This window comes from Leuciscus leuciscus (assembly GCF_965113295.1).
Source record: "Leuciscus leuciscus genome assembly, chromosome: 10".
Taxonomy (NCBI): domain Eukaryota; kingdom Metazoa; phylum Chordata; class Actinopteri; order Cypriniformes; family Leuciscidae; genus Leuciscus; species Leuciscus leuciscus.
This window is the reverse complement of record NC_138734.1, coordinates 14,243,236-14,270,280: the sequence shown is the minus strand read 5'-3', so window position 1 is coordinate 14,270,280 and position 27,045 is coordinate 14,243,236. Positions and strand designations below refer to the sequence as shown.

At 38.5% G+C, this 27,045-nt stretch overlaps 1 protein-coding gene across 1 annotated transcript in view; it reads right to left on the bottom strand.

Annotated features, from left to right (window-relative positions):
- spon1a (spondin 1a) overlaps positions 1-27,045 on the bottom strand; it is a 294,770-nt gene that overhangs the window by 44,433 nt on the left and 223,292 nt on the right. Inside the window, exon 7 of the mRNA XM_082182938.1 lies at positions 11,405-11,469. Coding sequence (XP_082039064.1) covers positions 11,405-11,469 — 65 coding nt within the window. The remainder of the gene's footprint in view (positions 1-11,404; positions 11,470-27,045) is intronic.

Genomic DNA, 27,045 nt, shown 5'->3' with positions numbered 1-27,045 from the left:
AAACTGAAAGTTAAAACATTCATCAGTGGACCACTCCCAGCAAGAGAAACAAACAGGTTTTCATGGTTGCTTGGGCTTAATACATGGCTGCAAAAAACCTGCAATATAAACGTAGTGAATTTCATTGACAACTTCAATCTTTTCTGGAGTCAGAGACAACTGTTTCAACAGGATGGCCACCACCCAAACAAATTTGGTTCAAGAGTGCTAAAGGACAATATCTACTTCTCCCTCCATCATCCTTCTGCAGTGTGTGCCAATCCACTCAACCTGAATGGCACACACACACCTGGACACAGTATGAATGACCACAGGACTTCACTTCAGCACCTGAATGGACATGCGGTTGACAAATCACACAAGGACAATGATAACACACCATGCAGCCACAACAACCTCTGCTCACAGACACAATCTCAGTAGAGCCCTGCCTACAGAGCTCACCACAGACAGACTGTGACATATTAGAACTGCTCCAAGATTCAGCACTTAAGGGCGACTTCCTAGAAAACAGCCAGGGAAGCCAGGACAGCATATTACAGCCTCCGATAACACCAGAGAAACAGCCCCTCTCACCGGACACGTTATCCGTCTCTCCAGCATCTCCACTTCTGTGCTTCTCAGAGAAAATGGAAGAACTGGTGTATGCTGGAACTAAACTATCCCACTCTTTTGCTGCAAGCCCCCAGATATCAACCAAAAACGTCAGGCCCCACAACCACCAAAGCCTGCAGGCCCGGCTCACCCTCCCCCTCCTCCTGTGAGAGCTCCTCGGCCTCTGCCACAATGCCAGGCCCACACCCTCCCCCATCTGCTCGAGGTAACCAAAAACAACTGATACCAGCTCTCAGTGATATATTTCGGGTCCCCGCTATGATCCAAATGTTTACAGAACAAGCGGGAACCCAGTGTGCCTGTATCTTACATTAACCCTCTGAGGTCTGAGCTGTTTTCTGGGCCTGGAGGTGTTCTGACATGCTCTGACATTTGTGTTTTTTCTTTTACTAGTGACATTTTCATGGCTAAAGTCTAATTACACTGTATTCAGCACAAACTCTGCTACAATAATATATCAGCAGCATGTATGCAAAAGTTTGTAGTTTTGAGATAATGACATTTATGCGTGGTTTGTGAAAATACAAAAAAAAAATTCTCACTGAAATAAGGCCATGAAACCCATACTGATTATTTCTTCACAAGACTTTTGAAAATTGTATGACGTAGCCTAGAATATTTGCTCCAAAACTATGTGAAAATCACCCTGACTGCTCATTCAGATAAGACAATATATTGATTTAAAATTTCTAAGACGTGTTTTGTGTGACAAAGCCATATTCGAAGAGGCGTGATCATCTCATGAATATGTAAGCTTTTAACACCTGAGAAAGACAAAGACACTCCCCTAACTGCCCTATTAGGAGCGATCAGGCCCTGTCATTCAGAGCAACCTTGCACAAAGAATGAGGAGATTTAAAAAAGAATGGCTTTTAGATTGTTTGGATTTATTTACAACACAACATAATCCAAAAATACACAACAAATGACAAAAGAGCACATTGAAAACAATGATCCAAAGACAGAGACCTTTGTGCCATTCCTAAAAACATTGTAAATACCATTTCCAAGGTGTTTGATTTTCACTTTACCATGTTCATGTACAGAGACTCATGTGAATGTTGAAGTCAGCAGGACTCAGTTGCATCTGGTCCCTGAAAGAAAGAAAAAAAGTGAACATACTGGTATCAAGAGAAACTAGGCCTGCACGATTTTGGGAATACATTTTAGATTTTTCTGGTTAAAATTGCTTTTTAAAATTCACAGAATACACACACACACACACACAAATGTTTCCAACAATATCTAATATAAAGAACACCATATTTGTTGTGCCTTGTAGGCATAAGCTATGTGCAGTACTGCATAAAATAATTTTATTTTACAAAGCAGCCTATAAATCTTCCAAAAGATTTCAGTAACAATGCTAGAGAAAAATATATTGATTATCTTATGTTACTTCAAATGTTTCCATTCGTTATGATGATATGAAATGAGATAATAGTAAAAACATAAAGCCTAATGTTTGGTGCATTTTTCCTTTCAAACGCAATCGCGCTCCAAAATATGATACATTCAAATCCACAGCGCGCTCCAAAATATGATACATTCAAACGCCATCGCGCTCCAAAATATTAAACATTATGGTTATACATATCTATGCTTGAGCAGATATCCACAAACAGTATTTAACAGTAAACACGGGTCTAAATAGTATAATATTCACCATATATCTAGCAACAGTTCAACTGCAATGTGAAGTTTATGCAACAATACCATAAACTAATAAGTAAGAATTTCTTACCTTACATCTTTCTTGTCTTCAAATCGCGTTCTTCTTCTTCTGATGTAAATCCAATGTAAGCTCAGACGTGTCTTCCAAACTCGACGAAAAGCAGAGACTTGTGAAGTGTTTTAGTGTTTTGTGTTTGAGGTAACGAGGGCGTTCGCGTTCCATGTGGAGATTTGCATGTGAATCTCTTTTGCGCGAGTGGGCGTGGCCGAATTAAAAGTAATTAGCAAGCGTTTGAGATACTGGACATCCTGTTGGTTTTATACAAATTACTTAAACAGAGAATATTTGTTTTCAGTTTGAATCCGATCATTTAAAAGTACACACTTAAATGTGTATAAAGGTGTATGGCTCATAAATGTGTGAGAAGGATTCGCTGAGTTTTGTTTCAGTTTATAGACGTGCTCAAGAAAAAAAAGTTCACCGCGACGGAGAGGCAGAACGCACACCCTGTTTATTTTCTTTATTTTACAAAAGCACAATGTTTTGATTTGATTGTAAGTGGACACATACAAAAGTAGAAATATCACAGATTCTTTTTTTATATTTCTTTTTTCTGAATAACCATAAATGACGGAGTAATTTAAGTTTATTGTACTACAATGTGAAGAAAATCCAGCAAAACGCGGGGGCGCGTTTTCCGACCTCAGAGGGTTAACATTTACATTTATGCATTTGGCAGACGCTTTTATCCAAAGCGACCTACATTGCATTTCAAGGTACACAATTACATTCTTATTAGTTCTTGCTTTCCCTGGGAATCGAACCCATGACCTTGGCATTGCAAGCATCAACGCTCAACTGTTTGAGCTACAGGAAAGCTCTAGGATGCGCTTTCCTGTAGGATATCTTTCGCTATTGATGTTCTATTACATGATAGAAAGTCTAAGGCCTTCAAAAGCCGTACAGCAAACCCAACTATTCTGGTGCCTATTACACGTCAAACTAAGATTGCTGTAGGGAAAAAAAAGTAAGACTGTTAAGTTAGCACTTTTAAACTTCTAGTCAATGACTTAATAACCACAAACAACCTGGATTTTATGTTTCTAAATGAAACATGGCTAGAAGACAGCTGCAGTGCAACAATCCTCAATGAAACATCCCCTCCTAACTTTACTTTTATGAGTGTCTGCAGAGCTGTTAAGAGAGGTGGGGGTGTAGCTGCTCTTTTTAAAGATGTCTATCAATGTAAGCAAATATCATTTGGGAATTACCCGTCCTTCGAATATCTGTGTATTGTGATAAAAGGTGCTCCAAGCATTTTACTTATCATTATTTACAGGCCTCCAAAATACTCTCCAGCCTTTGCTGAGGACTTTACTGAACTGTTATCAACAATTACCTCAGAGTTTGACTGTTTTGCCATTGCTGGAGATTTTAACATTCACAAAGATAATGCAGAAACCAATATGGCAAAATAAATCAAAACTGTTTTAAAAACTTTTGATCTGACTCAGCATGTACATGGACCCACACACAATCGTGGACACTCTAGATTTACTTATCAGTAAGGGTCTAAACATTTCATAGATTGTTATTAAGGATGTAGCACTGTCTGATCATTTCTGTATTTTCTTTGACATTTTGATCTTTCCTGCCATTGAAGCTAGATCTGTGTCTAGCACTGTCTGATCATTTCTGTATTTTCTTTGACATTTTGATCTTTCCTGCCATTGAAGCTAGATCTGTGTCTGTCAAGAAGAGATGCTTAAATGAGAACACTAGTGTACTATTTATGAAAGATATATCTTTAACACCAAGCATATCTGCTGACTCTGTTGATTTTCTCCTTGATTCTTTTAACTCAAAAGTTAAAAGTGTAATTGATGATATTGCTCCTGTGAAAGTCAAGAAGAAGAGTGGCAGACAAAAAGCACCTTGGAGAAACTCAACAGCAGTGCAAAATATGAAAAGACAATGCAGAAAAGCAGAGTGCATGTGGCAGAAGACTAAACTTGTAGTCCATTATAACATCTACAAAGACAGCATCCATGCATTCAATATGGAACTAGGCAAAGTTAGACAGACTTTCTTCTTGAATATTATGAACAGCAACTTAAACAACACACACACACACACTCTTTTTGCTACTGTAGAGAGACTGAAAAAGCCCCTAAGCCAGATTCCCAATGAATTGCTCTCAGTTTGCTTCCTTCTTCTCTGAGAAAATCAATAATATCAGAAAGGTAATCAGCACATCCTTGAGTTGCGCTGGGGTCAGATAGATCAGACCACAACCTGAGAAAGAAATTGATGGCAAGATGTTGGAAGAAACCGTACAGCACCTTAAAACATCAAGCGCAGCCCTTGACGCACTTCCCACATCTTTTTTCAAAAGTATGTTAAACTGTTAAGAAGCAGATCCCCTAGAAGTGGTAAACTCCTCACTTCTCTCTGGGAGTTTTCCAAACTCCCTGAAAACTGCAGTTGTCAAGCCCCTCCTGAAAAAGAGCAATCTGGATAAGACCATATTAAGCAACTATAGACCAATCTCAAATCTTCCTTTCATAGGCAAGATCATTGAAAAAGTTGTTTTCAATCAGCTGAACAAATTCTTAAGCTTTGACCATTTTCAATCTGGTTTCCGACCGCATCACAGCACAGAGACAGTGCTCATAAAGATAATAAACGATATTCGCTTAAATACTGATACAGGCAAATTATCAGTGCTGGTACTACTCGACCTCAGTGCTGCATTTGACACTGTCGATCATAACATACTTCTTGACAGGCTGGAAAACTGGGTCAGGCTTTCTGGGATTGTTCTAAAATGGTTCAGGTCATACTTAGGAGGGAGAGGTTATTATGTGAGTATAAGTGACCATAAGTCTGAGTGGACATCCATGACATGCAGAGTAATGAGAAAGAACCAAATCGCTTACCACAGCTATGCAGATGACACACAGATCTACTTAGCCCTTTCGCCTAACGATTACAGCCCCATTGACTCCCTGTGCCAATCCATTGATGAAGCAAACAGTTGGATGTGCCCAAACTTTCTTCAGTTAAACAAAGACAAAACTGAAGTCATTGGGTTTGGAAACAAAGATGAAGTTCTCAAGGTGAATGCATACCTTCCCTCTAGGGTTCAAATAACTAAAAATCAAGTCTGGAATCTTGGTGTGACTCTAGAGTCAGACCTTAGTTTCAGTAGTCATGTCAAAACAATAACTAAATCAGCATACTATCATCTGAAAAAATATTGCAAGAATTAGATGCTTTGTTTCCAGTCAAAACTTCAATATGACTTTATGTCACCTTAAAATAAAGTGTAACCCATATATTAAAACAGTGTACTAGTTTTTACGGTCGCTTTTGATTAATTTAATGTGGCCTTGCAGAATAATTTATTTAAAGTTTCTTTATTAAAACAATCGGACTAACCCTAAACTTTTGAATGGTAGTGCATTTATGTTTGTTTATTTATGGATATTAGGGATGCACCAATACCACTTTTTCCAATACGACTTTGACACCGATACTTTCATTTTTGTCAGGACCACTATCATCAAATACGATTGACAATTAGCATACAGTTTGGATTGGCGGTATGGTTCCGTTCTGGGCAAGAACTCCCTGCGCATCCATGCAGCCTAGCATGGATAAGAGCAGGGAGAGCAGCAATAACCCCCCTTAGGGTAAACAGAACAGAACCAACATGAATGTATGCAGATATCATTCATTCAAGATTTTAAAGTACAACATCATTCGAGAATTTATTCTGATTCAAGGGGAATCAGAATGCCAAATCCTGACTTACGAGAGGAGGAGCTGGGGATGGAGGAGGGTAATTAGCTCCTGAGAAACACGATAGCTACTGATAATAATGAAGGAGCTGATATATGTATACAGTGATAGGCGTCATATTCAGATGTGGATCAGCTGAGAGACTGCCAGAACTGACGCTACACTTGATTTTTTTTGTACTTACTGATACATAGTACCAATACTTGTACTGTATATTCATTACATTTGTGATAAAAAAATAAAAAAAATAAAAAAAAAAGTGGATAGAGAAACCAAAAGATCATGAATCAAATTAGTTAGCTTAATTCGTTTGGCAAATAGATATTTCCTTCTGTTATTTTCATGCCTAATCATGTCTGTTAAAATTTATTGTATAAGCTTCTGTTACTTTGATTTTTCACTCTATTGCTCTATCACATTTTATTTTTCATCTAATAGCACAGTGAATATTTAGAGCTGCTCCAGCAGGGCTCAAAGCTAATTTTGTTTCTGTTGTGTTAACATGGGTTCATTTTTTTTAGATACCAGTGAAACATCAGAATTTTCAGTTACAGAAATTGAATAAAGTAATTAAATGTAAAATAACACTGCATTGTCTTCACTGTATAAATTAAATATAGATTAATCCAAAGTTACAAAAGTTTTTCAGTCAAGAGAAGTGGGTGATTTTCTGTTTGTCTTTTGTTTTTATATGAACATTAAGGACAAAGACAGCAGTCAAATACTGTCACTTTAAGAGCCGGACGTATCCAACATACCGTTTGTCACCATTATGTTCAGTTTAATTCAGTTCAAGGACTTTTAGTTTGTATTTCTTCAGTTCATGGCTTACTTTGTTTGATTTCTCGCCACTCTTTAGTTACCATGGTCAGACCAATATTAGTTAATTTGTTCTAGCTGTGTTCTACTAATTACGTTGTTTAGTTCACTATAGTTGTACTCCTGTTTTCACTCTTTGTCTGGTCATGATCATGTTTAGTTTGTTGTTTGCTAAATTTCATTGAGAACTTCTTTCTTTCTTTCTTTCTTTCTTTCTTTCTTTCTTTCTTTCTTTCTTTCTTTCTTTCTTTCTTTCTTTCTTTCTTTCTTTCTTTCTTTCTTTCTTTCTTTCTTTCTTTCTTTCTGTCTGTCTGTCACACAAGTCAACTGTTTACTTTCACTTAAGACATAACTGACTGTTTCACAAGGATACTTGCCAATACAGGCATTTTGACATAATTCAGTTCATGTTTTACTTACATATATGACTTAATTCGAATGATGCATGTGTGAGTGAGTGATCAGCAACCAAGAGCATACAACAGATGTGCGTACTCTCTCTCTCTCTCTCTTTACTGTCAGCTAACGTTAGAATTTTTTTTCCTGGTTTTACTTTCTTTGCTATTGACATATCTGATTGAACTATACAACATTTCAGCAATGTCTGTAAAAAAGGGATGCACTCGACAAGCTCAAGTCGCTGTGCACTTAACCCACTCTGCATGTTTCGCTTATCAACTCGCAAATAGTAGCTATGCGTGCATATTTGATTTGTTTAATATTCTGTTTATTAGATACATTTACTTCATAGACATTCTTGATATCTCTATTATTCTCTTTTTTTGCTCTGTTGTCAGTGTGTCTTTATCTGGACACGAACACTGAACACGCTGCGCAGTATCGGGCTGAAACAAATACTGGTATCAGTATCGGTGCATCCCTAATAGACATACATGAAAACACACTCTGTGGCATGAATTATACAGCCTAACTAATGCGACTATACTTAATGTGCACATATGCCTTTGAAATTACAAACAGTGATCTTAAAATAGCACAGCATGCCTGTCATACATCATTTTAACTGACAAACTGTCAGCACACATATGCTTTATGACAGCGCTGCAAAATTCAGCATAGATTTGTGTCATTATTACTTAACAAGAAAACAAAGTCTGTTTTAAAGCCATATCTTTATTCACCCCTTTAAGGAAAATGAAATCATCCAACTCCACCGTCTAAAAGAAACACACAGACACACACAAACACAAAACAAATCATGCAGCTAATTAGAGACTTGCATTGACAACCTGTTATTTTACTGTCTGCTTGTCAGTGCACTGCTAATCAACTCAACTCAAGCTTTTCAAGGTTCTTGGAAAGTTCCAACAGCAGAGTAGGCATTAGCTGTTATTCTAAATATACAGCCACTGAACAGATCTGCAGAGAAGATGAGAAGACAAGAAGAGAAACAAAGAAAGAACATGCTTCCTATTTAGGGTTTTTGGACATAAACTGCCGTCAAATGACTGTACAGTGTGAGGAAAAGACATTTATAGCTCTGTTCTCAAGCACTTCTTGCCTCATACTGAGCGTTTCATGGCACTCTAAGTCATTTCAAAAGCAATTTCCTATCTGCGCTCAAGTCCTTATGCACCCAAATGTACTCTATCAGGTGAACACCAGCATTATAAATTTGAAATTATTTGTGCTTGGGGGATTCTGGGAGCATTGACCAATTTAGATCACTTACAATGTTAAACAAGGAGAAAGTAGAGCACTTCAAGCACATAATGAGTGCCAATAAGTGCAAGTGAAGGCTTTTCTTTTCTTTTTCAAAGAGGCCGTTTACACGACATCGTTTTCAACTAAAAACATAAACTTTTTATGAGTTCAGCTGTCCATTTACATGACAACAGTGTTTTAGGGCCATACAAACTTTTGAAAACATTGTTTCAAAATGAAAGTTTTTGAAAATGATACTTTTATCATATCAAACCACAAAAAAAGCCAATTTGTGAAAATGGTAACATTTTGCGCATGTGTATTATGTGTTCAGTATATAGGCACGTATAGTGTTTCATGTACAAAGTGAAATCATCAACCACTTTAAAAAACACTTTTTTTTTACCTTTATAATTGTCACTGTTTTTGGTTTACATTGTTTGTTGTCATGATTGCTGATTTGATTCATCATTCAGTTCAGGTGTGTGTGTGATCAATTATCATTGTTTGCCTGTGTAATTAAATTCCTTTGTTTCTGCGTATTGCTTCCATGCCTCGTCTGTTGTATGGTTGTGTTGGATTGCTGTTCTCTGGGTATAGATTCACCTGTGGATATATTAATTAAAGACTGTCTGCTAACCTTCATGTTCGTGTAAAGACACTACACTTCAAGTCTTTGCGTGATCACATCATGTCTGTAAACAGAAAGACCGGGCTACTATAAGGTGTGTGCTGAGAATTTTAATTTCTCATCAAGATGGTTGCTTTTAATCTAGAAAGGTCTAAACAGCAATCATCGTTGACATCTTGGGAATCACCAGTTGTTAAAACCAAGAAACCTTGAACTGCGCAGAACTTGCTGTAAAAAAGGGAAAGTGACAGAGCCTGTGCTAAAATGAGAGTAAATATAGGCATGGCTTTTGAGAGAAGGCGACAAATCCAAGATCTAAAGGGATTGAAGACTAACACAGAGATGGCCTTTTTTCACCTGAACAGATTTCAGTAGCTCAAAGGTAGCTAGCAAACTTGTAATGTGAAATCTGATTTGACAGAGCAATCGTTAGATCTAAACATCAGTAATGTGATTTATTTTAAAACATACAGTATATGCTCTGGGTTTGATGTCAAAATCAAATATCTGTGACACATCATTATTAATGATGGAACTGCCTTGACACATCTTGATGAATCATATTTGAATGTAATAATGCAAATGAGATTTGAGAGCTAAAGCAGAGGGGAATATCACATGAAGCTATGGTTAGAAAGAGCTTTTTATTTTTTATTTTATTTTTTAAATGATACATTATACAGTTTTTTGTTGTGTTTGGAGATTGACAGAGTTCATCAACATTAACTTCAAAATGTGAACTTTTGGTATTTCCTCTAATATGTTGTTGAATGGAAGAGAGATATAGGTTTGGAACAACATGGGGTGAATAAATGGCTTTTAATGTATACATTTATAATAAATTATACATAAAAACAATTATTTTATTAATTTAATTAATTATTCGACTAACTAAATATTATAAACATATTAAAGGTGTTTAAAGTTCACTCTTACTACCTACTCCGTAATAAAAATAGAAGAAATCTCTCACCATCTCACTTTTTTCTTCATCTGGTCTCTCTCACCTTTTCCAATAGCTGTGCAACAATGTGATCAGATGAGAGGCGGTAGTTATATGATCCAGTTCTAATTAATCAACACTCTTTTCTCATTTGAACAGATTAAAATTCCAAGATTGTGGACATACAGCATGGTCATTTCTTGTTGTTCTTTGAAGTTTTAATGGAGTGCTCCCCAAGATTGTTGCCATTCAGGAAGATCTTGTTTTGGGGCAGGAAATTATTTCCTTTAGAGTCCATAGTCTCTGTCTCAAAGGAAGTCCAGCTTCTATAGCCGATACTTCCTGTTCTGGTGCAGAAAAATAGTGGGGGCCTATGCCCATCTTGGATTGTGTTGACTGACACACACTCTTCAGAGGTGTATTTCAGTTGACGAGCAGAACACAAGTAGAAAACACCCATGCCGGCATCAATTGTGAGTCTAATACTATCCCTAGAAACACAGTCTGCTGCCTCTGCAGTAGAAACACACTTCCAGGGATCCATCCGCAAGCCCAAACCTCTCAAAGGATCAAGAACAGATTCTCAACACTTATCTTTGCCTCTAGGCCTTAGAGCACACTCCACTCTCAGGCACTTGCGACTATAATGCCAATAAATTGCTGTAGGGAGCAGTCTTGTTCCTTATTCAAGGAACCAAGGCAATGAGATGTTTCCCAATCACTTTCGGTCTGCCAGTACTCAAACAATTAGGTAGTCCTGTCCAGATCACAATATTGGTTGAAGCAGAAGAACTCAAACAAAAAGCAATGTGTTGAAAGTGCCAAAAAGCCAAAATATTTACGCTATGCAAGACAACCTATAAGTGACATACTTCTATATGCATTTTAAACTGGAATATTTTACCTTTAACACTTTAGTTTGTAAAGTGAAACTAAAAATGAAACATTCTACAGAGGAAAGATATAACACTAGCACACACACACACACACACACACACACACACACACACACACACACACACACACACACACACACACACACACACACACACACACACACACACACACACACACACACACACACACACACACACACACACACACACACACACACACACACACACACACACACACACACACACACACACACACACACACACACACACACACACACACACACACACACACACACACACACACAAACACAAACACACACACACAAAATTAAATAAAAAATATGACAGTTACTCACACATTGAGGGGTTGCCAGGCTGGCCATTGTGCCTTCATCTTTATGACGGTTAAGACCTCGTCACCCTGTGTGATAAAACACAGAAAAGTAAATCAATTAGTAAATATAAAACATCTCTGATTTAACAGTGCTTAATAACTCCCTTGAGTCATGGTAAAATTACTGTCAAAATGAGTAAGAATTACAGTACTTTTTGAAGTGTTTCTGTCTTTCTCTCATGCCATCCCTTTATTTGTCTTGACAGAAAGTAATGTATGAAGCTTCCTATTCTTCCTGCTGATGGATTGATCGCATCAGAGTCTCATAAAAGCTGTATAAATATTTAATCAATGGCTCACGGCACGCAGGCCAGCAGTGTGTGTATGCGTGTATGGCTCTCTCCCACTTAAAACATATCAGGAGTTCATGGGAAGGGCATCACTGTCAAGGAAAGGTTTTACTGCTGGGTTAAAAGGCATCATTCTTTATCATTCAAAAACATGCCACTTTGTTTCACACTTTGAGCTTCACATGCAGTATTGCTTTAGCTTTCTTACTCACCAATTTGTATACATTCAAAAGCAGAACACAATTCTACGTTTGTATTTCCTCAAGGAACATCACTAGAATTTTAAAATGTAAAGTGTGAAAATGTAGGTTTCTAAAAGTGTTTTTTTGTTTGTTTTGTTTTTATCAAACTTGTGTTTTCTATTAGCATTGTTAGCCAACTATAGTTGTATGTTCCATATTTAGCAACAAAGTTCAATGATTCTATTTCCCAAAACCATTGTTCCATCTATAAACACCACCACAAACTTTTGTGGTTAGAACTTCAGCTCTCAACCCGTGGTTAGAAGTATAGTTTCTTGAGATCATGCTCTTGGCAATAAAAAGCAAATTAACGTGCAGCATATTTTATCTTCATTCCATTTAAACATATACATTTCAATTTATATATCTTAGTGTGTTAACAATCAGTGCCGTTTTTGAAGAGTTTGTGTGTGTATAAATGCATAAGGGAACCCTGGAGTATAACATAAGAGGGAACCCGTGATGAATCAAACATCAAATAAAGCAAAATGACAAGGAACAAAAATAGTAAAGTAGTCCATGAATGAACCACATAAAGAAATAAAATGTATGCCAATTACACACTGCATGTTGATGTGATTTAAAAAAAGATCTGTTGGCTTTCTGTTGTTTGTGAAAATTCACTATAATAATAATTTATTAAAAAAATAAATTGTGATCTCAAATTGATTAATTAGCAGAAGTTATTTCCACCATCTGTGTGTGTCCATCTGTGTGTGACTTCATTGACAGTTCTATATTGTTGAATCAATGCAGTGCAAGTGATGGATGTGCAACCATGTTACAACAGTTTTAGGAAACAATCGTCCTTAGCAAGTTAATTTCTCTAACAATGCATCATACTACAGTGGTTAAGCAGCAATTTCTTTTGTTGTACCCCAGTTAACTTGAGAACAGTATAATCAATCTTATTGGTCACTGTTGGAATTACCAAATAATCTGAACCTTTGTGATCTCTTCATCAAAAGAAGTTGATCTATGTTTTTTTTCCTTTAGGATATACTGTATGACATCTCACTGTAAGTCTAACTGACAACACTCAAATAGCTAACTAGAAGAGTGATCAAATTCACAACATTTATATTGTGAAACTGACATGCCACGCTATAGGGATGAAAGAGAGTTTGGTCATCTGTCAGTTTTACTCACTTTTACATCATTCCAAACCCTCATGATTTAATTTCTTCTTGGAACACAAAATATAATGTTTAGCAACATATATAAATATGCAAGTTATTCTTTTCCAGGCATTAAAGTTAGACAGTTACCAGGGGCCGTTAGACACCATAAAAGTTAATTAAGTGATTAAGTCCAAATAGCTTGTGTGATATGTTCCATATCTTCTGAGGCCAATCAATAGCTTTGTGTGAAGGACAGGCTGAAGCTATCATTCACTATCATTGTTAAGGAACAGAGACTCAAAATAGGGATAAAGTCAATAGTAGCTTCTTTATTAAACCCAGATGAACAATAAGTAATACAGTTGAGTACTTGCAGATGGTGATGGTGGTTTGAAGATGAAATTAGAAAGATAAAGATACAGACAGTCTCTGTATTGCAGATGGAGAGGAGATTGTGAATGGATGAACGGATGAACGGATGACTGAGCACACACCTCGACGAGAAACAGGTAAGAATCCAATGGAACACCACAGGGAACAGGAGACGCTGGAGACTAGTGATGGAATGGTTGATACCGGGGCTCTGATGCTCCGGCACAGTTTTTATGTATCACACACTGCACCGATGCTTGTATCGAAATGACAATACCACGTGATTGATGATGTTTGAAGCTGCGAACGTCATGCCGTATCGGAATGTCGGGATAGCTGAATGCACGTCACACCTCTATTGCATTTAATCATGTTTTATAACTGGGATCTCAGAGACCCAGAACAGAACCTAGCCTAAGGGTTAAATGGCTCACCCAACATATTATTTCAACTACTCATGTCAGTTATTAATTGTGATCACATACTTGAATATTTTATATTATTGATCAATAAGTGAATACGATGACCAGGCTACACATGACATGAGTTGTGGTCTCATTGGCACAAATTCATTTAGATGAGATGAGATTAGATCAGATTAGATAGAACTGTATCGATCCCAGATTAATTCCACTCTTGTATGTCATGGACTTCCGAAGGTTTGTTTGGTCACACACTTTTTCAAACCGTAGATCCTCTGCTCTGTGATGATTTGTTAGATATGGTGGAGAAAACAAATCTGACCACCATTTGTCGCTAATGCGCATTATATCAATAGTTTCGAGTAATTAACCATTTTTCGGCAAAATTTGATGAAACCCTCAAATGTTTCAGCAAGCCTTGGTTTCCAATCACTTCTGGAGACTATGAGGAACAGGAAGATGATGGAGAAATGCTGGAGACGTAACAATACTACAGGAAACCAGATTCAATGGATAAGTGAGTCCATAACTCAAAATGAGACAACCATGAAAAGTATCGTGCAGGCTTTTATGGTGTGGAGCTGACGAGGGTGATTGATAGAAGGTCACCAAGAACCAGCATTCCATGCAGGTCCCAGCATGCACAAGATACCTTATGCTGGTGACCAGCAATGCTGGATTTTTTTGCAGGGCACTCACTAAACACTTGTGGTGGCACAGAAATGAACTCTTTTGATGTTCACACTTTTGTACTTTTGTTAAATAATCAGATGTTACATTATGCACATTGTTAATTTAATGAGGTATGAAATGCAATGACATTTTAATTAATCTCTTCACAAACTTAAGCCAAACTGTTAAGCCAAAGAGAATATATATATATATATATATATATATATATATATATATATATATATATATATATATATATATATATATATATATGAAGAGTTCAGATGCAAAAGCCTCTAAGTGACATCTGAAATTTTCTTCTAAAATTTGCATTTTTGCCAAGCTTGTATATTTAAATTTAGTAATTTCACTTAAATGGCAATGAAAATTACCTATTAATTGTCATTTAAGTGAAATAACTGAACTTAAATGTACAAGCTTGATAAAAATGATCATTTTAGAAGAAAATTTTAGATGGCACTTAGAGGCTTTTGCATCTGAACTCTTCATATATATATATATATATATATACACATAAGTGGCGAGTGGCGACTTTTTAACCGAGTATGCTGGGTGACACATTATGTCAAAAATGCACCTGGTGGACATTGGATGGGTTTATAATAAGTTGCTTACTCTCATGACACATAGCCTACATTTACCTGTTGATCAATTAGGCACTTGCAACTTCTCAAATCTGTCACTGCAATTTCAAATTTTGCGCCTTGACTTTTGCTAGTCTTTTCGTGATATATTAGATGCAAAACTAACTTATGCACTTGAAACTCAGTGGTGGCGAGAGAGAAAGGGGGGCGGGAGCGGGGGTGTTCAAAGGAGCCGTTTTATTGGTTGGCGCCTAGCCAATGAAATGGGACTTCTATTGTACGCAATGATGTCACGAAACGCTACCATGGCTTAATGCATTAGACTGATATAAATAAATTATGTTTTATTAACAAAGTTCGGGAGGAGCAATAATTAAACATAATTAAACACCTGTGGAGCACATTCAGATAATCAAACCTAATTAAACACGAGTGGAACACACTCAGTTAATCAACCTAATCAACGAGTTAAGAGGTATATATATATATATATATACACACACATATTCAGCAAAATTACCTCCGTTCACTGACAGTTTTTGCATTTGCATTTGGCCCCGCAGTACCTGCACATGTCCGAATCGAGCTCTTCCTGTCCGATGAAGAATATTTTGTCCTTCAGAATCAGGAATCTTTGCCGCAATCCTCTGGTGTTATCTCGCGGCCGTCAGGCCAAACAAACGGGTCCGCGATCTCCTTCCACGTATTTCTCTTAACCGGACCATTCAACAATTACTGCCATAGAGAAATGGACAATAAGGCAATGCCGCCCTCTTCACACGAAGGAACGGGCCTTCCTCCAGCGTCAGGCTGCCTTGTCAGGCCCTAAGTAAGCCGCGCCGCAGATTCAGCAAGGATCCTGCAAGGATCCTGCAAGGATTTCATCTCTCACCTATTTTTCCTCGTGTCTTTGATTAACGCGCAAGACGACAAGCATTGGCCTGCCAGGCCCCACTCTCCTCCTCCCTTCTCTCAGCCACACACCGTGGCTTTTCCAGGCGCCGCATCCCATGCAACAATGTCCACTCCTCTCAACAAATGTCTTCCCCTTAGTGTGAGGTTGCCTCAGCTAATGGGGCAAGCTCAGCCATTCCGTCTCTAACTCTCCCCATTGTAGCCTGCAGACCCTATAGCGTAAGGATGCCTCCACTAACGACGGCGACACAGATAACACTTCCTTTTTTTCTCCCGCTGCCTCTAACCTTTTTCCCTACCAGTGGCCTACAGCTCCTTCAGGAACACCTAGCGTGAGGCTCCGTCTTCGGCTAACCTTCTCCATATCCCTGCTCCAACAGGAACTCAGTTCTCTAGTAAAATTCCCTTCATTGCCGCAGCAGTGATGCTCCCGCAGGAGCTCAATTTCTTCAGGAGCTCTTTTTTTCTGGCTATTTTCTCCACTGCCACAGCAATGATGTCTCCTCTGCTCCCTCAGGAACTGTTTCTCTCTGTAAGTTTCTCCACTGCCACAGCAGTGATGTCTCCTCTGCTCCCGCAGGAGCTCTGTTTCTCTATCTAATTTTCTCCACTGCCGCAGCAGTGATGTCTCCTCTGCTCCTGCCGGAGCTCTGTTACTCTGGCTATTTTCTCCACTGCCGCAGCAGTGATGTCTCCTCTCCAGTACCTCACTATTCAGAATTAATATTCCCGTAACTCACCCGTTAAAACCCCTACTCGATGCCTCTTTCTCTGTCCAGTGAGCATTGGTCTCCCAGCGGACGTTGCAAGCATCTATGTTTCCTCTTTCTCCGTCCAGCGAGCATTGGTCTCCCAGCGGACGTTGCATGCATCTGTTTTTCCTCTTTCCTCAGGAGCGAGAAATCTCCTGACTGGGCTTCCAAAATTTGCCACTCCACCGTTGGTCGGTAGGGCCCAACAGCCAAACACCGTGAGCTGCTCCCGTTGGAGGCTACATGGGCCCTCTCGGTCGGCAGTCTTCGATCTTGCTGCTCCCCGCCCATCGGTCAGCAGAGCTCACCCGTCTGACACCGTGAGCTGCTCCCGTCAAGAAGCGGCGTGAGCCCTCCCGATCGGTCATTTCCAAATCTTGCTGCTCCTCATTCGTCAGCCAGTAGGGCCCGTCCGCCTAACGCTGTGAGTTGCTCCCGCCAGAGGCAACACAGGCCCTCCTGGTCAGGAAGCTTAAATCACGCTGCTCCTCATTCATCGGCCGGTAGGGCTCGCCCGTCCGACACCGTGATCTGTTCCCATCAATAAACGGCGTGAGCCCTCCCGATTGGTTGTTCCAAATTACTACTGCTCCCCGTTCATGGGCCAGCAGGCGTCAAACGTCCAGGCTTCTTCCCAAAACGCCAGCCCGCCAAATCTTTGCGTTTTTAGTCTGGCTGCTGTCCTTTGCTCTTTTTGGGAGGGAATACTCTAGGTTCGGGACAAATTCCGAGCCCGGAGCCCTCCCCCAGATCGTATAATCTTTTTAATATGATGTAAGTGTGAACTCGAGAAATTATATTATCAAACTCAGTAAACACCATACTAATAATGCATACCACAGAAAAGCAGATGAGCACAGAATATGACAAAAGAAAGAAAATTTGTGTTCAGTGCAAATAAACTTGCTGTCTGTGTTTTATTAATAATGTATAACAAATTGTGTGGTTTTTTTTATTTTTTATAACTGTTGGGCCTCATTAAGCGTTTTCTTGGTTTTCTATGGGAGGAAAATGCATTTAAGTTCGGAATGTGCATTTTCATGTTCTTTCTTAAGGGGTTAAGAAAAAAAAAACTATACTTGCGACAACAATCTTTTGTCTTTCTTGGCATTCAAATGAAAAACAAAACTGTCTCTACCGAAAGGCCCAATGCTCAGCTGCCTCTGTATGCTGCATGAGACCAAGCACCAAACTCTTGCACGTTTTTATGAAAAGCCATCTGTTAGTGTGAAAGCATCACACAGTGTGAAAGCATGACACGGTATGGACATATCCATGCAAATCACTTGCTCCAACACACACACAATTAAAAAAAAAAAAGAAATGAGAAAACAAGGTATTATTCCTCCATTTAATTTTGTAGACTGTCTTTGTAGCCTCAACACAGTATAAAGTGTCATTGATGGTTCTGAAACATCCTTGGCAGCTCCTAAAGTTCTTGGCAGCTATAATCACACCTGTCTGTTACATAAAATCAACCAGATTAGCATGAAGCTTTGCCGCTTCTGTGTCACTTGTTATCAACGTGCCTTGATTTGCAAAATATGCCTTCGTTACTCAGAAAACGTCTCCTAAAATGTAACCCCCGTTCCTTGATGATAAGAACAAGATATTGTGTCATGACTGACACTAGAGCCCCTTTCACACAGAGATTCCGGAAAATACACGGATAAAGTGACCCGGGATTTGACCCGGGTTCGTTTGATTTTGGTCATTCACACTGCCAGTGATTTTCCGGAATCAGAGAGTGCGTTCACACACAACCCGTAAAAATGCCGTAAAGACACGTGACATCGATGTGACTTGTAATCTCAGCAGCGTCTTAAATTTGCTTATGAGCTGCGATCTCTCTCTCGAGAAACCACGCCTGTGCATTTGTTTCTCTGATTCGATCATAAACTTGCGCATTACGTACCGTTTCACAGCTGGAGAACGAGCCCGGCTTCAGCGTCATCACTACGACACGGCATTATTACGGCTTTTGTTCACACAGCGCGCGTTCCGGGACTGAACACGGCAATGTTACTAGGTCCCGACCCGGCATCGATCCCGGCTTAAATCCCGGGTCGAGTTTGCGTTCACACAGAAGGCGCTCTGGCAATTTGCCGGCAATTTGCCGGGTTCAAAGCGCTGTGTGAAAGGGGCTTAGGGGTTGCTCTTTGGAGCCCCAAACACCTCGGATGTGTTCAGAAAAGGCCAATGAAAATTGCAGTGTGTAATTTGCATGCCAGTCACTCCCCCGGACATACGGATATAAAAAGAGGCTGGTGTGCTGGACTCATTCAGGTTTGTGTTGAGGAGGACCATTTCAGCAGGCAGTTTAGAGTTGTGGCAGGAGGGACACAATATCTCGTTCCCTCCATCAGGGAACAGACATTACAACAGTAACCGAGATATTCCCTATCTGTCAGTCCCTTTGACGTTGTCAAGACTGACATCAGGGGTCCCTATACTAATCGCCACAACCGCCTGAACTGTGTTACGAGTTTTGGTGGTGCAGATGTAGGCAGGATAAATGAAGTATGAATTAAGAATTTTTTTATCACTTTGTATTAAATCGATCCTTTGTAAATTAAGAAATTTGTTATCACTTTTTATTAAAACGTTCCCCTATTAGTTAAAACGTGAGAATGTATTAATTCATTCTTTGAAAAACAAAGGAAGAAATAAGTAGGCTAAAAGATAGCCACAATTTAACTACAACAATGAAATTAAAATGCAGGGACAAAATAGCCTAATACAAACCACAACTGGGAACACTCCCCTTAGCGCCCACCCTAGTTGTTATATCGAATGAGAAATGGCATCTACGGTTAAATAAGCAAGGTTACCAAGTCAGCCAGATCCGGTCCGTATCCAGAGTAGATGGTGGACCTGCACCCAGTACGACCACAACGCATCCCTTAAATGTCAGCAACAATTAAACAATTTGACACTTAATATTCAATGATACTGCATAACAAATTTGACTGCACTGACACTATTGGATAAAAACAAAAACTTGAACTAAATTAAGCTATAGGATGACACTACTGTCTTCTGTAGAGCTGCTTATAGCTGTAAAACCAAAAAAAATTCCATCTTAAAAAAAAAAGGGGTCAACTTCAGGGAGATATTTTCTAAGGAATGGTAGCAAATATCAAAAATCGATTCAGTCATTTCTGTGTGGCTCGGTCCAAAGATCATCTGAGCCGATTTTGGACAAAATTGGCCAACATTTGTTGGAGGAGTAGCGAAAAAACTTTTTAATTTTCTTCAATATGGAGGACAGCCACATTGTTGGAAAATGACAAATTAGATATCGTCGGAATCGGAAAACTCATTTTGAACTATGTATTCAAAAGTTATAAGAGTTTCTGCAAAAAAAAAAAAAAAAACATATCTCTGGAACACTAGGAGGCTGCAAACTTCTTAGTTACCTTCAGGATTTGCTGAATTATGCTATTAATTATTATCTAATGAATTATGTGCCGATATGTAAAATTGTTTAAAATATATTTAAATTTATGAAAAAATACAAAATGGCGGCCCTATGGTTGTCCGATCCTGGCAAAATTGGTATGATCGGATTCGACACGACACAAGGAATCCATAGACACCATTATGATCATGATTTTCTGACAAACTGTTCAAAAGTTTGCAAAAATAGCCATTTTACAGATCTCATAACCTGTAGGTAGTGCTGTTCCCAAATTTGGCATGGACCCTCAGATCATGGTTCCAATGAAGCATGCATGAAGCGTATGTCTTGATTGATCAAAGTTTGGCCGAGATACAGCCTCTGAAACAATTGTGGGTTGACTTTAAGTTTGCAAAATTATAACTTTTGAACAAAAATGAATGAAAAAAAGATAATCTGAGGCAATTTTCATAAGAATTGGACAAGATTTGAAGGAGGAGTTACAAAAAACACTGAATACTGTACTTTTCAAAATGGCCACTACTGTAATGGGTGGAGCCTTAATGTAAGATGTTCAATGTGATGCATGATGAGAGGAATCAGGTGTACTAAAATAAATGTTTCTAGACCAAAGGTTAAAAAGTTATAACAGTTTCAAATGTAAATGTTTGAACTGGTGGTGGCGCTACGGACTTTTTCCTAAAGACCCCAAAGTTCGTCTACTTTTTCCATTACCATCACTACAAGTTTGCCAATTTCCATCATTTTCAACAACACAGAGGTAGGTATCTCAGGGAATATTATCATCCATTGCTTGGGTGAGTTCTAGTTGAGATCAGAATGAATGCATGTGGTGGAGGCTTTTGTAGAAGGTGCTGATGAGTGTTATGTTTGGTGACAGGTGGCTGTGATTAGTACTCCTTGTGAGGGAGTGAAGGTGAAGCCTGGCGAATACCTGACAGTGAGGAAATAATGACAGAATTTTCATTTTTGGGTGATCTATTGTTTTAATGAGTCAATGAATCATACTGCATTAGTACCCCTGCAGAGTACATAAGATGTCTTCACCCATGTCTCTGTTCTCAACTGTGAATGAATATACTATATATAATTTTAATTGTATGAGGGGGTGAACATGTATCTCTTAGGAAACAGCTATAACAATCAGCTCATTTTAATCCTTAATGAAACCTTTGATGAGGAGCTCAAACTAAACCATGGCTCTAATTGGAAGCTCCTTGCGGGAGGTTTTATAATAACTACATATATGCATTTACTCACTCAAAAGCACCATCAATTAAGACTTCAAATTCTAGAACATGCAAGTTGCTGAGTTTTTAGAATTCATTAGGATAATTAAATTTTGCTTCGGTAACCCATGGCATCAATCCCATTACATTGCTGAGCATAAAACTCAAAGCCATCTTCCTTGCATGGGTTATTTGTTGTAAGAGGGGTAAAGGGCGAACCTTTCCTGGCGTCAACTGTGTGATCATCCAGGTTTATTGACCAGCATTACTGAAAACATATTAAATCATTTACAAGCCACGAGACAAGAGCATAAATTTCCCCCCATCCCTTGGCAGGAGGCACTTGGAAAAGTGCCATATCAGGCCCTTGCAATATGGTATTGAAAAATCAATAATAAAGTGGCATGAAGACAATCAATGTTACAGAGAAGATAAAAAAAAGGACAATAAGAAAGGGCAGGACATTGGGGGATAACTTGTAAATCTCCTGTCTGAGAGGTAAAAATAACCATGTCTTAATGCTGAGCTTTAATATTTTTTAAATGTTAACAAGTTGGCAAAACAAGGCATGTTATACGCTTTTAAGGAATGTGTTATTACAACAAGATTAATACAATAAATATAATTTACATTAGAAGGGGGGCTACATTTACAGATAAATTATAATTAATCACAACAAGCCACACATAGTTATAAATTGATTATAATATATTGATTTATTCAGATTTAAATAATTTACACACATGAAACCGGTGTGATTAGAATGTTCAGTGATCAGCTGATAAATTCAAATGTGCTTTTGCGCTTTGGCTAGGCTGAGCCAGAGACGGATGTGCTCAGCGCTCGTCATATATGACAACTATTCAGTGTTTAACCACATAATGTTTATTTTAGGTTTCAGACATTTAAATACACAAAAGTACTAGCAAAACATTACATTTATAGTTTGTAAAATGCCACTGATGTATATGGAAGCGGCAATAACACTCCTTTCAACTATAAATTGGCGAGGATTTTTATTCATATCAGATACACATTGTATAGGTATTTATAACGTTTACTCTATTCTTCTCCCACCGGCGACTTCCTTTCATGTATTTCAGGAGAAGTGGATGAATTGACGTGATGTAAACCCGACAGATCCGATTGTCAGAAACGCGGCGCAAACAAACATGGCGGCGCCCATCGCCACGTTTTGAATAAAAAAGGCAAAAAACTAAATAAAAGCGATACATCTGTCATACAGCGCTATTGTGGCTGGAAATAATAAGGTGATACGTTCTAAAATAACGGTCGCCTTAAAAAAAACCTCACGCTGGGGTGTCAGCCAGAATATTTTAAACTTATGTGTGAAAGGGTTAATCCTATGGTTGACAATTATAGCAAACATTAGATCTTGAGGCTTTAGCATATCATTAACTCTGCAGCAAAGCAGGGGAGTCTCAAGAGAAGCCAGGTTATTCCGGTATATTTTTCTGTTGATATGAAAAATCCACAAATGAAGCAAGGGTTTAGAGTTACATTCAAGCTATTTTAAGGTATGAAGAAATTATCTTCACAGGAAAAAAAAATACTTTTAAATATTTAATTTTGGTGATCAAATATAGGTTTTAAGGGATACAATAATTGACTACAGGGGGACTTTAAAAATCATGTTGCTAGGTGTGGTTAGGATGTTAGGGTGTTACTGAATGACTGCATGCTTTCGTCAAAAAAAATCTTCAGAGAGTTCAGTCAGATAACTTTTTTTTTAATGGTATTTTTTTATTTTTTTATTTTACAATAGATGAACTACAGTAAAAACAAGTTGAACATTTACAGTTACCTAGACTACCCTGTTATAAGTAGCAAATATTCTAAATCATACTGACTTTGGTTTTACTTTCAAAGTCAATTGTTTATAACCATTGAAAACTAGACATGGAACCACATACTCTAATGATTGTAAAATAGGATGACCAAATTTAATTCACAATCTATCTAAACCACTAGCCTATAAAACACTGTAATTTTTGAAGAGTCATCAAAGGTTATAGGATGTTCCGGTATGATTTGCAATATCGGATGAAAGAAAAATATCATCTTATGTACATGAGAGCTAGAAGCCCAGAGTTCTTGAAATATATCACAGATTTAATATGGATGTCATGACAGAACTGTCACAGCACCTCTGGTTTCCTGCATGCTGATCTCCGAAAACATGACACTGAGATTATGCTAATTCAGTTCATGTTAACCAAATGTGACCATTGTTATTTGAGATGTGGGGTACATCTGACAGCCTCTGGTACCTATTTGTGAGTGGGATTTGTTTTTTCCTGTTTACACTTCCATTTGCATCGTGTACCATCAGAGACAGGAAAAACGAAAAATTATGTTTTATTAACAAAGTTTCGGGAGAAGCACGTTCAGATAATTCATCTAATTGTCATGGGAGGAGCTTATCCAGTCAACTCAATTAACATCAGGAGGTATATGTGGCAGGAGGGGCGATCTGCTTGTATTATTGCTATTTGTCATTTTGGCCTATTAGCTGCGCCCCCGGACTATAAAAACGGGAACATATGTGTTGCCTGGTATGCGTCAATTTTGGTGAACTGCTGCATCGTTAACGCGCTGGCGTCACCGTTGCTAGGACCCGGATGCGAATACCCGAGAAGGTAAGGAGGATGCACTCCTTTTTGATCGGTCATAACATGTATTCAGTCATGAGAAGTGTATTCTGACCAGCGTATGTTTAGCAACGCTGACTTGTCTGAAGAGTTTGCTTCTCTCTTCAACTGTATGAGCTTACTACTGAGTCGTTTATTGTTGTTTGCACAAGCTGGATGTGGAACACTGGAGGAGGTAGGGAGAATGTGCTTCTAATCTAATCTTGCTAATCATTCTTCGTCGTACGAGCTACATGTTTTAGAAACGCTGATCTGCCATTCAGATCATTGCCTAACCTGCTCATTTTCTCAGCTGTAAGAACCTGACGCATCTGCTGGATTGTGGTTCCTCTGATCTGGTTTTCACCCGGAAAAGTTACTGTTTTGTTGTCTCTTACTGAAACATTACATCCTCTCGACGATTGGTATATATCCATTTCACGTACATACAGTAGATGGAGATATGTGTATATGTACAGTATATGGCTAATGAGAATGAATCAGAGAATGACAGAGTACCAGTCTCATTTTGTTTGAGGCCCGTAACTGCATTCCAGTCGGGGCCCGTAACTGCATTCACGACTGCAGTGCTGTTCTGTCTTTTTTTTGGGGGGGTTTGCGTTTGACTAAGTTGATTGAGCTTTATACTCAAACCCGGCTCCCAAAGTGACGATTTATTTGATGTACATCTTTTTGTGTGTGTTGGCAGTGCCTGAGCACCAGGGGCAGAGGACTGGCTTATTTTGGTGGTGGTATCTTCCTCACCGTGTGTTTTGATTGGTATTAACATCTGTGTGTGTGTGAGCGCGCGCGTGTGTGTGTGTGTGTGTGTGTGTGTGTGTGTGCACAGTGAAGTGCAGTGATCCTTTATCTGCGGGTGGTGTGGTCTGACTTTCTGCCTCTGTTTAGTAAGCTCTAGTCCCTGGCCTTGACTTTGTCCTCCTTGACCCTCTGTGGCCTGTTGGGAACAAATGTTTCACTATTCATTTAAGGCGAGACACGGCAGGCAAAAACATCTTTTTTTTTTTACTGGTCAATTTTGAGATTTTTGGATATTTGTCTTCAATTACATGTCTTCTTTCAGACTTGTGGTGAAAAAAAGTCAGAAATACACATTTAGGTCTTAATTTTATTACACTTTGTCTGTTTGCGTCTGTAGATTTCTCATAAATTCAACAAAAGTTTGCGTTCTTAATCAACATGCTGCTCCGCGATCTCTGCCAGCACTCTGTCATCACAAGCACCGTTAGGAAGCTCTCTCTCTTCTGTACAATCCTGTCGGATCCAAATATGGTCATTTCCTTTTTATCAGCAACCAATCGTGAAAGTAAAAGGGCTGAATGCACAATCTCATTGGCTGATGATAAATCTTTAAAGCTTGTTTTCTCAAAATGGCTTTTCTCTCATACTCCCAAGTCCGAAATCTCCACTTCAGTAGCAGTATTATGAAGACATTTACAGAGGGATTTGTAAATATATTACTCCTAGCCTGATTTATATAACATTTTATTCCAAAAAACATGGCGAAAATAATTTTTTTAAGGCTATTGACAGTATTTTCTGATTTACAGGATAACAAAAGTAGATATCCATAAATCCCTCTGTAATTTTTTCCCCATCTAATATGTGAACACAATGAAAAAAAAAATTTTAACCTGAGTATAGAAATCCAATACTCAGATTTCGTTTTTTAAAATATATGCAAATTAGCGCATATTTAATTAGATATTGCCTAATTTGCATATTTAAACATTAAATTACAGAAAACTTGTAATAAATTTTTTTTCTCATCTTAATGTAGGTAATCAACTGGGAAAGTTTCATGGTGATATCTGCTAAAATGTTACCCTATTAACCTGTAGTGTCTCGCCTTAACATTGTTTTTATTTAAGATTGTTAATAAAGAGTTTTGTACCATGACCCATGTCTCTGACTCGTATCTGTTATACAAACCTGTATATGCCTTTTGAAAGGGTTCAGTCTAAATTAATTGGGTGAAATTCCCAGGGTGGCGTAGTCGGAGTGTGAATGGTATCATCTTGTTAATTTTTTAACATAATTAATTAGAGTAAAACCCTAGTGCCCTCGTCCCCCCGCCACATATATATACAGCAGTTTTTACCGCTATGACAGCTTTCCAGCATCCCTCCACCACCCCATCTCCTCACTTAACTAGTCCTATCCCAAAACTGGGATGGAGGGAGTACTCTGAGTTCGGGCCAAATTCCGAGCTCGGAGCCCTCGGACAGCACGCCAAATAGGCATATCCTTTAATCTAATTATATGTAAGTGTGAACTCGAAAAGACTGATGTGTGAATGTATATGTTCCATTCATATCCATTTTGAAATGACAATAATAATAAAGTCATTTTGTGAATAGTTTCATGTAGGGCTGGAATGACGGGTCAACGTAATTGAGTAGGTAAATTAGTCAATTTGCGTGAAATACGTTGATTTGTCACACTGTTTATGTTCCCCAATGATGGCGGCTCGCACGGTTGTTATTACAAATAGATCTGGATCAATCTTAAGTGTGTGAATTTTTTTTAAACAGAGACCACATAAAATGGTGCTCTACTCGCTCTGTAACACTGAAATGGCACAGGCCTACCACAGCAGTACAACTTATATGCAGGAACATTTAAATCCTGGGGCTCGCTTACCTTAAAATGACGAGACCGCAGCATAAGTATTTGGACTATTACACCGAAGTTTTACACTGCACTAGAATACGGTTGTCAGTTCCATGTATTGTGCTTAATATGGCTGCATTCATAAAGCATTCAGTTTTTTATGAGCTGACGTGGGTGCGAGGTTTCAAGAAGCGTGGCTCAAACATACTCTCTGCAACAGGTTAAGTCTGTAAAACCCAAAGAGTAACTGTGAATGCAGCCATAGTAAACACCTTTC